This window comes from Pezoporus occidentalis, unplaced genomic scaffold (assembly GCF_034315485.1).
Source record: "Pezoporus occidentalis ecotype Australia unplaced genomic scaffold, CSIRO_AGI_Poc_V1 ctg78, whole genome shotgun sequence".
Classification (NCBI taxonomy): Eukaryota; Metazoa; Chordata; class Aves; order Psittaciformes; family Psittacidae; genus Pezoporus; species Pezoporus occidentalis.
The window spans coordinates 1,657,657-1,670,506 of record NW_026916137.1 but is presented as its reverse complement, the minus strand read 5'-3'; the positions used below and the strand labels follow the sequence as shown (position 1 = coordinate 1,670,506).

The window sequence follows — 12,850 nt, the reverse complement described above, 5'->3', positions numbered from 1 at the left end:
TTCTAATCCAATGGTTCTTACTCAAAAGTAGTCTGCCAAATCTCTTTAAGAGTCTCCAGAGACCTGAGCCTTCTTAAAGTCAAATAAAACATTACCAACAATATGCAAACCAGGGTTTTTCAGCATTGTAATTAGCCTAAGTTCTCACCAGGTTGGCAAAACACATGTTCTGAGCCCAAAAGTCAGTTCCTTCTGTAAGGTGTGGAGTAATTCCATGAAGAGTTCATCAGAACCTGTGGTGTGGGCAATCCCTCCCAATCTTTTCCCCATGTTTCACTTTAAAAATTAAAGAAAGAAAGAGGTAACCAGCATGGCATAAAAAACCCCAAATAAATCCCCATCCACATGATCCCCATTATCAATATTATAAGCCATTGAAAGCAGTATAACAGCAACTTTCAGGCAACTAACAGGATGGGCTACCAGCTCAGCATTTAATAACAATAACAGTTATAATAATAGAAACAACACAGCTGGGGAAGTCAGGAATTCACCTCAAAACCTGCCATAAACCACCTGTTACTACTAGAGAAAGACCATTTCACCACAAAATAGCAACTTTAATTCCCAGTCTTAGAAATGATGAAACTCTGCAGAAGTAAAGGGTACTCAAAGCATCAGTCTGACTACACGTTCAGTGCCCTGATACTGATTTGGAAGCTCCCTTTGCATGCTATTTTTAGACATTCGAAAATTGCTAGATTAGTAGAGTTTCTAGAATGTGCCACATTGATAGAATTTCCTGTTCTTCTGGTGGATATTACCAACTGGCATGCACAGCCATTTGCTAGTATTAAGAATCCCTGGTTTTGCGTGAAAATGTAAATAAGTAAAAACACGTTTAGTAAGTAAGTATACACCTAAACAAGTGTTTTCTTTTTTACACTGTTTCTTTGTATTGTTGTTTTGAAAGTCTGAAAATAAAAATATGCAGAGATTTTTGTCCTGTGTTTTCTGAAAGTCTTCTCCAATGGGAATCTATTGTCCTTTTCTTAAATTGAGTGAAAACAGTGATAAACTTCCCACTGATCTTGCTCTGGACTTTGTATCAGGACACAGCTTCACTAATAGGGGATGCCCCATTCAACCTTCAGATTTAATGCTTTGGCAGACGTACCTGATGAGAAACTGTCTGCAGGAAAAGAGGTTTTATGAGTTGACTGTGGGCCTGTGTGCTAAAATCAGGCTTTTCAGTATCTATCTCATAGTGTAACTACAGAGATAGGCTGGTACAGAGAAGATCCTGTTGAAATATTTTAGACTTTACATTAGGTCCTTTAGAATGAAATGCTGAACACAAGCACTAAAGGCCAATAAGAAATGTTCAGATTTGAGATCATTGTGAGCTTTGCCTTTGTGGCTTTCCCTAAAATCTTCTGCATTTTATCAAAATAAGAAAGAAGGACTGAGAAGAGAGAAATAGCATGGAATAACTAGGATGGAGTGACTAAGTAGGTGCTCCAAAGGCCACTTGAGACAATGGCTATGTTTACGGGAGGATTTGGTTCATATTCTGTATTTCCCACCCAGAATCTGAACAAAAGGCAAAGGTGTGATTGATTGTAATATCAATTTGCAGAGAAGAGTATGTTCTTGGTATTCTCATTTTAACACGTTGACTTACAGGGACTTACAGTACTGCTCTATGGCAGGGAGCATGTGGCAGGCTCCTGTCCACAGCCTGTCCCTGAAATACACAGGATCTCTCTGCTTGACATTTTCAAGGAAAGGATGAAACATGCATGTACACATAGACATACACATAAGCATTTTTACATAAACGGAAAAATTACCACATCTGTATTCCTTTGCCTTCAATATTCAAGTTTCAGAACCCTATCTGTTCTGTTCATTCCCATTTGTAATATTTTGGAACCTTAGAACAGTGTTGTTTGGTGCACTGAAGATCAAGAGCTGTCTAGGTCAGGACTGTGCAGTATAAGATCCAAAGACTGCCTTTAGACCTCTTAGAACTCAATCTGTGGTATTATATGTCCTTAGCAAACATTAAAAGAAGAGACATGCATATAGACACATATTTAAGCATACATGCATGTGCATACATACAGAGAGATATTAATGTAAGGTCTGATTACCTTTTAAACTAATGCCCCTTTATGTCTCTCTAGTAATGTAAACAGTCCTTGAAAAGTAAAGATACATAATCTACATTCACTTTAAGGCCATCTCAGTACTGGTAAGAAGTGTAAAGGGCCTTACAGTTAACAGAACCAGTCCAATGGTACCCACTGCCATACTTCCTTTCCACATTATTTCAATTACAAATGAGATTCCTTAATTACAGGTTGCATTCTGAAGAAAACAATGGCTGACATATCGAAACAAGAACTTAAGGGTAGATTCTGATACAGCCAGACTGTGAGTGACAGACTCACACTAAGCCTCTGCTTCAACGACACGGCTCAGCGCATTCAATGCTTAAGTAATTATCTTTGATTATAAAACAAGAAGAGATATTCTAATATCTTGTCCACCTGTGCACAAAGCAGAGAAACACAGGCAGCTAGAGGACCACCTTTTACCCATATACAATGCTTAGCACAATAAAGGCCAACTGTGGTTTTGGGCTGATAGTCTCAATTCAAAGAAAGGAAAAATTACAGGTAATGAGATAAATCAAATGGCAATTTCTACTTTATACAAATGTTACTTCACAGGAATTACAGCCTTTTATGTAACATATATGCTTAGGAATCCAACTGGAAATGTATGGGTGTTTCTTGTCAGACTACAGGTCCATCTAGCCCAGCATCCTGCCTCCAGCTGTGACCTGGCTGCCTAGAGAGGAGTGTAAAAGCAGGACGAGTGTACAGTGATGCATTATCAGAACATTCCCCTGATCTTGAGCTTGTGGTTCAAGGACTTTCTGCATGAAAGCTAAACAGTTCCTGACCAATCTGCTTTCCATGAGAAGTCGCTTTTGAGCGTGTGTATACTTTTAGCAACATTACCTCCTGCTCAAAGCTTCATTACATCGTGGGTAAAATATCTTTGTTTTGAACCTGCTACTTGCAGTTTCCACTTCATGCCCCCCAGTTCTTGCAGTGGGAGGAATGACAAACAGAGGTTCCCTGCTCACCTTACAAGATGTTCTACTTCTAATGATTATCCTGCAATATATTGTGGTAATGTACTGTACTTTAATAGGACACCTGTGACACTGTGTGTGTCACAGTGAGAGAGTGGGTTTTGCAATAAACCTATTCCTAGGGTCTCGTAACTTCAGAGCTGAAACTTAAGTTTTTGTATTCTACAATACAAATGACTTAACCAAGTTTAGAGAGGAGTTTACATCAAGGATAAGTTAGAAAAACAATGTCTTCCCCTAAGTGACTAGTTTTAAGCTATCTGAAGTTAGCTTTTCTAATGTATCTGATTGTTTTGATAGAAAGCTGTTAACTTTTTGGTGTCTCTTGACAAATTAGGACTTACGTATTTTTGTATGTCTAGCTCATTTTTTTTTCAGTATCTTTTTAATTATTTATAAATGGAAAAATGAGTTATCTTTCTTTTTCAGACACAAGCCATACCATATACCATATTGCGTTCTACTTGTCTTGAATAAGAAACAGGCTTGAACAGTTAGTCATTTCCAGTGTCTGTCAACTAGATACAAGTTCAGTAAAATGAGCCATTTTAAACTTTCAGGGCTGCCATTTTCAAGTAGCAAGAAAATGCATTCACTGTATGCTGCTACCCAGCAATATGTCTGGAATAAATCTATTTAATAAGGATATACAGAGCTCTGGAAAATAAAGCAATGAGTCTGTGACTGCATTCATGCTTTTCGAACCTAGACAACATATTGGGAATTCAGTATAAATTTAACCTGAACTTTTAAAATCTGATGAAGGTGTGTTTTGTTTGCTGGTCTTTTTTTTTAATGTCTTACTCCCCTTTTCCTTTCCATCTCCTGCCCTCTACCCTGTCTATTGTATCTTGATGTCTCTGATGGTCAGAGTGGTCTTTTATCACATTCAGTTCACTTGATTGTCTAAAAGCCTCTCACTCTTGCAGAAGATTTTCTTTCTCCATGTGCTTTTGCTCTTACTGTGCTCTTTCTCTCTCTCTCTCGTTCCTGCTTCAGTCTCTTCCAGTTAAAGTTGATCTCCGGTTTCCCACCATTCCCCACTCCTTTCAGAAGACAGTGGGATGGTTAAATATGTATATCTGGGAAGTCATGACTTAGGTTAAAATATATCTACCCAAGCTATGAGTGCTATAGTTAAAAAACAGGGAATGGTATCCCCTGTGGTCATTTTATCAACAGACTAAATGGAAATACTACAAGCCTCAACAATGCTATGGATTACCAATTACATCTTAACTGCTGATGTGTACATGATACTTGCTTTGCTTTATTGATTTTTATATAGATAAAGCACATATTAGAATTCTTTTTTCTTGAAGATAACATAAAGTATTACAGGTTGCTTTTTTTTTATTTCCTTTCAGACTATGTAGCCAAAATTGGTACTTGGTCTAGAAATATCCAAAGACTACATCACTGTAGAATCATAGAATAGTTTGGTTTGGAAGGGACCTTAAAGATCACCCAGTTCCAACCCCCTGCCATGGGCAGGGACACCTTCCACTAGAGCAGGTTGCTCCAAGCCCCATCCAACCTGGCCTTGAACACTGCCAGGGATGAGGCAGCCACAGCTTCTCTGGGCAACCTGTGCCAGTGTCTCACCACCCTCACAGTGAAGAATTTCTTCCTAATACCAAATCTAAGCCTACCCTCTTTCAGTTTAATGCCCTTATAAACAAGGAGTTCATATGAATCTGTGTATAAACATCTCAGATAACACTTTTTACTTTGGAATTACATGTACTAAGGCATACACACACATAAGAACATCTGTACATAAACATCCTTGATTTCAACCATTTTCAAATGATTTACTTTGAATAGTTCTGATTGCAATTTCTATGCAGATACACATAAATGCTGCTGTGTTTGATTAGGGGCAGTGCGGAGAAAACCTGCAGTCTCACAGCCTATGTGTACCTTGAAATATTAACTCGTTCTGTAGTTTGCAGCATGGCAAAACCTTGTAGACCCAAATCCAGCATCTCGATATTTTCACTTCTTCTTCATTATTTGTGCATTAGTATCTACTAGCCCAAACTGACATCACTATCTGCAGAACAAACACAAGAAACAAGCCTTTCCCCCAGAAAGTTTTAAGTTTAGTGGTGAGACTTGCGAAATTGCCAATGGAATTAAGAGCTCAATTCCTCATTTTCAGTTTGTGATGTTAGCTTTCGTGGGGATTTTTAAAAGGCAAAGTGGAAAAAAAAAAGACAACAAAAATCAGGGGAAAGGCAGCATTAATATCACAGTTTTCCAAGTGAGGAACAGAGGCACAGGGAGATTACATGATTTACAGTGTTACTCCTGGAATCTGAGCACTGACCTCAATTCTCCTGAGTCCTTCTGCACTGCACTACCTGCACCAGCTCTCCAAGCCTTCATGTAGCCTGTGCCTTGTATAAACCATCCTTTAAATCGTCAAGCCCTACACATGCCACTTACATTTTCACTGTTAACATCTGCCTCACTGGGGCAGCCAAAGAGTTCCCGTCTCAGCAAATTCCCATCATATTCCAGGAATGTCAGGTAGAGGTTGCGGAAGAACTCCACATGCTTGTTTTTCACTCGCAACTTCTTTGGTGAGTTCCAGTGAATCACCTCAGAGGGAAAAACAGAGAAAACACATCCTGCGGTTAGAACACAGATTTGCTTTATCTCCTCTTTTTACGTGTTTTCAGTTTGCTGCCCTCTTAAAAACAAAATAAACAACCCCAAACCCACACAGACTTTCTTCTGTCTTTTAATCAGGCAGGCTTTTCCATATCCTCCACAAGTAACTCCAGCTCTACAGGTGATGTGCTTTGAAACTCCTCCACAGGATTACCTGCACATGAGTTAGGGTGCTGCTCTAATTTGTGATGCAGCACTGCATAAATGCTGCCATCACTCTAATCATGGAGTTGATAGGTTATGGACTCTGTTGAAGAAGGTAGAAGGACGAGGGACACAGGGATGTGGGTATTAAACATTAATCTCAGATTTCCACATGACTGTTTCAGCTAATGAAATTGATTCACTGTTTCAGGCCACACAGACTCTTCTCTGGTTAGGGATTGAGAAGAAAAAAAAAATAAATTAATTCCTATACCCATTTATACCCTCCCAAAATGACTGAATTTGACTTCCATTTTGCCATTCTTTTAGCCAAGACTGATTCCAGTTGTGTTACACAACACAGAGATGCAGTACAGTGCTTCACCCTTTGAATTCCAATTTCTAGCAGGTATTTAGCGTCTGCTTATGAGAGATGACTTTCACACTGCCCTAGATTTAACTCTAATGCTGACATAAAGGGCCTGATTCTCATTTATACCAAGACAACTTTGCACTGCTGCCAATGTGAATGAGAATGGGGCCCCCAGGAAAAACTAAGAGGGAGCCACAATTGGCTTGCAGGAATTATTTCATTTTATAGAGGCTGTATTTTAGGCATAAGAAAAAAAAACAAACCACCAAATGCTTTGTATTCAGTTTTATTCCTGTGACTTCTAAAGAAATAAAAAAAAAAAGCCTCCTTTGGGAATACTTCCAAGCTAGGAGTTCTGCAGGTTCTCTGAATCCATTAAGCTAATTGCGTGAAGGCACCGTGTCACTCACACACAGCCACAGAGCTGCAATGCCAGCTGCCGAGCTGTGCCTAGCTGATCACACAGTGAGTTTTGCTCTGAACATTGCATTTGTGGGAAGGAATGCATAGAGCTGAGGTGCAGCAGGTACAACAGAAGCAGCCCAGAGCAGAGGAATGCAGTTCCCTTGGTGTCAGCAACAGTGCTCCACAGGAACAGGGAGCCCTCTGAAATCATGCTATCTGTTGCTGAATGACTGGACTGGAGGAGAACTTAGCAGGACACAGCCTGAACTCTTTCTGGACTAACTTGAGCAAACAACACAGTCTCTCCGTTGAGTGTTTATACTTCCATCAAAGCTATGGCACTCTCTTCCATGTACCTAACACCAATGAAAGTATCTCCTGATAGGGAAAGCTTTATCCTTTCTTGCAATTTCACTGCTGAGACCACCAGGATGTCAGAAAAACCATACATGCAGTTAAAGAAAAGCAACTGTAAGGAAAGAAAAAAGTCATTTCGGAAATCAGCAAATCACTTTTTCCGGTTATAGGGACACTTCAAAGCAAGATCACGATGCATCTACATGCTGTATAAATCTGGGAATTTGCTTGGACAAAAATACTCAGTGTAGATATTTTTTCTCAGGTAATGCTGCATTCTTTGCTGCTTTTACATTTGTCCATATGTTCGGAAGTGTAACTTATCTGTGCAATAACACGTTGCTGCTAAAAATACAGAACATCACAGAAACAGAAAGAGCTTTAGGGAGGTTAGGACATAAACTTAAGATGACAGATTTCTTCCACTGAAAAATGGATCTCCAAAATCTTATTTCTTTGAAAAGAGCTTGACATTTAATCCATTGCATTTAACTGCAGCAAAGGTACTAAATACATGCAAAAAAAGTTTGATTGAATCCTACCTCAGGGAAACAGGCACAGGTAATAGAAGCACAGGGTTGAAGGAACCTAAAGAACTGATTAACAGTTTTACAGGGTACTAGTATGCATTTTTATAAGCAGGCAAAGAACGGAAACTGTCTGCTGGTAACTTGAACTTATTTAAGAGTGGATCAAAGAAGTGTGAGAAGCTGGCAAGAGGGACAAAAATACTAAGAAAAATCTTCTGTGTGTTCTTCATACTACTCCTACACTTCGCGTGAGTTTCCTATTGGATAGCTTCATGAGCCACTCCCCTGCTCAGCATTCTGACCGCTCACCGTGGGGACCATGAGCACAGAAATGGCTAAAGATGATAAACTCAGTAACTGCTATGGAACAGGCTTCCCAGTGCTGCAGAAATTTCCCATCAACTTACACTATGTCACGTCATAGCCAAGTACTGGTGTTGATGCCTCTACCCGGTTGTATGGGGGATGTCAAAGCCAGGCAACTGCAGCTGTCAGCGTAGAGGCTCTTTGCTGCTGTGCTTCAAAATATGTTGTGTGTGTAAAAGCTGTTAAGGGCCTAGCTGGTGGTTCACATCTGATCGGATTTGAAACGTGTCAGGATGCTGCATGTGCACAGATGTCAGTGAAGCCTGGAGTGAACTCAAGAAAGCTGAATGCAGCTGATGACTATCCATAAAATCTGATTTTTTAATCAAGAAAGACAGCACATGTGAGTGTGTGCTTAAGATGATGTGCTAAAGAACATCAAGGAACTATGCAACCATCTGGATGACCTGAGGTAAGAAAACCATGAAACAGGCCTAGTGAAAAAGCAGGCTGCTTTTCAAATGTAACATGATTAGATAAATATTATTTGATATCTGAAAGCATGAAAAAGAACAGCAGGTTTCAAAAAGCAGCACGACTCTTAACCATTGACATAGAACAGTACATTCAAAGACCGTATTCCTATCTTGCCGTCAGCCCACAAATTCACCTACAGTTCAGACTGTAGCTGTCTGATTTGGTTTGATGCACATCAGCTATAGCAGAAGTTGTACAGGCCAAGATGTCCTTGCATGTATGACATCCTGTCATGGGCATCAGTGAAGTACACGACAGAGACAATGGTAAAACTATGGCCATTATGTTAGAAAGTTTATTGCAGGCAACAGTAAATTGACTGGAGAAAAAAAATAAATCAGTTTGAGACTACAGGGAAATCAGAAAGGAAAAAGCCCTCAAACTTAGAATGCATTTTATTTGCAGATTATGCAACTGTTACCTCAACACTAAAAAGAGAAAGTGAATCTAGAAACTAAAACACTTATTATTACATCCTCTTTCTAAGACTGAATAGTACCATAATACTGTGCTTATTTCTTCTATTTTCTCTCCTAGTTTCTAAGCTATTCCAAAGCTCTGTTGGCTTACAAAGGGAACTGCAGCTAGAACACACAGAATTCCATTTCCATTATCTGGGTAGATAGCTCAGGAACAGTGCTAACCTTCAGGCTGTCCAACAGATCCTTTCCACTCTTGATCAAGGCCTCCTGAGAACTAAGAAAAATATGCTCCTTAATCTTTACTTAGCAATTTAAGCACTGAAAGATCAGAATTTAAAAATCCACATCTATTTAACACTTGGTTAGTTGTCATTAAGCAACTTGGCACTATCTACATTTCTGTTAATACCATCCTAGTTAATCAGCAACTGTTATCACTCGCTGATTACACCCAGGCAGCCTCCTGAAATACTGCCATGCACTTAATGACCTAGCGAAACAGGCAAACTGCACCAGTAGTTCCCATTTATTCACCAGGTTCTGATCCAAAGCACCCAAATGAAGACACAGCTGTAGATGGAAGGTAACAGAGGATGTCATATGCTGGCGGAGTATAGGACATGGCCCTAAGCTCATTTACACTCATGGAAATACACTGAAAACAAAAATCCCAGCAAAAATCCTTAGGTTACTGGTTGCATTGTCCTCCCTGGGGAGAGGAAATATTTTTACTCTGATATTCCAACCACTAAATGTTAAGCTTCAACACAACATTATTTCTATAGGTACTTTTATCCATTTTTCCCCTGAAGCATCTTCTCTCTCCAAAAGTATTTGGCCAAATGTTTCCTTAACAACAACCTCTTCCATTTTTTACCTAAAGACAAATCTTGATAATTTCTCACTCTGCTTGAGCCCTTATAATATCAGAGAATAAAGAATATTCTGTACACATACTTTCCAGGCTGAAGAGGTGAAAAGTAAGAATAAATTCAGCTTAAATTTAAACCTAAAGAACTTCAATTTTGCAAAGCACTGAACAGATATTCTTAATTAAGCCCATGAGCACTTCACAATTCAGGTAAGTAGAAGTGGTATTTTGTAGAGGGGGAGCTTTCCTGCTTAAAAACTAGACTACTTGTTTAGGCAACCAGACAGTTCCTACCGAGATCAACAGGAGTTAAATGTTCAGCAAATCTGCACAGTAAAGCCACATAATACACAGCACTTTAATGCATCTCAACAGGCTTCTTTTCAGGCTTGTATTACTGAGAAGTTTAAATATGCCCCAAGCCACACTGCATACAAGCACCCTGTGTGTAACTTATGCCTCAATTAGAGACGTCTGGAAATTTTATTTTTAAACTGTGTTTTGTTAGAAATATATGGTTTAATAAAAGAACCAATTTCCTTAGAAAGGATGAAATACTTCACAAAAATGTCATCAGGGAGGTTTCAGAGTGATATTTCTGAACTACATAAGCAGAAGGGGCTCACAGTGCAGTATCCAGCAACCCAGAGGCCCACGCACTGCTTCTGGATGTGGGATTCAAATCCTTGCCTTGTCTTATTTGGTGCCCATGGCCCCAGGTATTGCTTTACTCCCCAGCTTACTGCCTACACTGTATGACAGTAAGGTGATAGACTGTCCCTGTCTTGTATTTTTCAAAGTTCTCTGTTATTCCTTGAGAGGATTTGCGGCTCTCCCTTCAACTCCTGTATCAATGTCTAATGAGAGGCCTCCTGCCTGCAAAAACACTCCCTAAAACCACCTCTATAATACCACAATATTCCCTATTTGGGAGAGCAGAAACACCTTACTGACTCCAATGTTCATTTAACAGAGGGGTATGTTTAACCCTCTTGAGCCCTTTCTCCACTCAGTGTAGCTCTTTCTTGGTTGGTACTGAAAGGTGCAAGAAGGCAACAGATCATGTTTGAGGCAGATGAGAAAATGATGTATTTGGGTTATGGGCAAGAACCTGTGTAAACTTTTGCAAGCAATCTCACAAAGTGTAGAAGACATTCCCAGGGAGGACACAGTGAATCACATAATATAATTTCAGAAGGGAAATTTATGAGGTTAATTATTTATCTGCTAATTTAACATCAGCTGTATTCAAAACCAGTTTGAAAAGCCATCGACAGGTCTTTAAGTATTTTCTTACTTTGGAGCTGAGGGGTAAAGTCTAATAATTTGACACATTCTCACTGAAGAATCCAGCATCTGATTTTTGTGATTGTGAATTACCAGATTCTCTGTGTGTAAATAGCCTCTGTATCCTTGACAACCAGACTTCTCTTCAAGACTGACTCATTCAATGAGGTCATGATTCATTGTCAGAGGCATCACAATTCATTACCTGCTTTCACAGGATTTTTCTTGCCATTTGGTTTGTGCCAAATCATAGTAATTGAGATTCCTTTACAGACAGGAACAAACGATTAACCAAAAAGGAAACAAACACCCAACTCACCAAAAGTAATGCATAAATGAACCTCAGGTCCAGGCAGATCCCTACAGGCTCCAAAGCCCAGCAAGGTATGGTCCTATAGGACACATGCTTGTTCATGGACAAGCTACTGAGGACCATGTGAAGAGCTGAGATAAGTAAGACAGACAGTGGATGCCTACATGGAATGACTATTAGCACTTCCATACCTTTAGACTAGTCATCAGTAACAATTCCTGAGTGTTTCTCCAAGGTGTAACAAATGACACACAAAACCAATCACCTCTGGCCTTTAGAAATTGCAGTTGGCTTACTTGGCAAAAAGAATTAAAGGGCATCTGCTTCCATTTAGCCTACTCTTTGTTTCTATTAAAATTGTTCATGTCAAGACATTCTTGACTGATGCAAACCATCTTTATCACAGGTGCCCTTGGGGTGGGAAAAGGAAGACTTCTGTAAGTGTAATTGTTTATGTAAGATTTGGTTCCATATGCCACAGACAGCAGAACAAAACCCACAGACTTCCATCTAGCTGTGTACAGTGTGGCATCTAGCACTACAGAGTATGGCACAGGAGGTAAGTCTAACCTCTAACCTAAAACAGTACAAAAAAACTGGTGTGGTTTTTTTTTTTTCCCCAACAAAATGGATAGAGATGCAACTTAATGAGTCCTATAATGAGAAAAACGTGATTAGAATCTTCTTCAAGCAATCTGAAATATCCAAGTGCTCCAAAAAGTATGCCAGCCATCTTGTGTTTGCATGAATGTGACCAAAGCAGCAAAGAAGTGTGTATATATACCCCCTGTGACCTGAACAGCAGTCAGCCCTGGGGGTCCAAGTGTGACACAGTGCTGTATGTAAGAGATGACAAATTCTCAAGTCCCATGGACTTTGAGGCTGGATGGAATTAAATCAATGCCTTTTCAGTCTGAGTTGAGGAATGCAGTCTGATTTGACTGAGGAAAACTTTACTGGGCCAGCTCTACCTTGGAATTTAAATTTCTCCCTGCATTTCCTTCTTTCCTATGCTATTCTTCTTAATCCTCCAGTACAAACTTCACAGTCTGTCTTTCTCTCCCTCTTACCCTGGAGGTTTCTTTTACCTCGTTTCCTATTCCAGTCTTACCATGAAATACAGGATGTGCCAAATATGTTGTGTCATACGATTTATATTAAATGCCATGGAACTGACTAACTTTGGTGATTTTTTAAGAGTATATTTTCTAACTTGGGCTAACGACATCTGTTGATTTTTTGAGAGGATAACATACCAAACCAGACGGTTTCTTTTCAGAACTAGAATTTTGCTCATTTCCATAGTGCAAATCACAGCTTTAATTGGTTTATACCTTTTTTTTTTTTTAATTGCATGAAGAATTTTAACCAGTGCTGCCTGAGGGCTAGTTCTTTAACTGCTGAATATAGGAAGAGCTTTACTGAAACCAGGGGGCTAATGTGCACTAGATGATAAGGCTCTGGCCTCTCTTTCAAAGCAAAGAGCTTCAGCCCTGATTCAGTATTTAGGGGTAATT

At 39.5% G+C, this 12,850-nt stretch overlaps 1 protein-coding gene across 4 annotated transcripts in view; it reads right to left on the bottom strand.

The window, feature by feature from the left end:
• Nucleotides 1-12,850, bottom strand: part of LARGE1 (LARGE xylosyl- and glucuronyltransferase 1) — a 277,081-nt gene that overhangs the window by 29,816 nt on the left and 234,415 nt on the right. For all 4 annotated transcript variants that reach the window (XM_062602676.1, XM_062602675.1, XM_062602678.1 and 1 more), the window contains one exon: nt 5,561-5,716. In XM_062602676.1, coding sequence (XP_062458660.1) covers nt 5,561-5,716 — 156 coding nt within the window. The remainder of the gene's footprint in view (nt 1-5,560; nt 5,717-12,850) is intronic.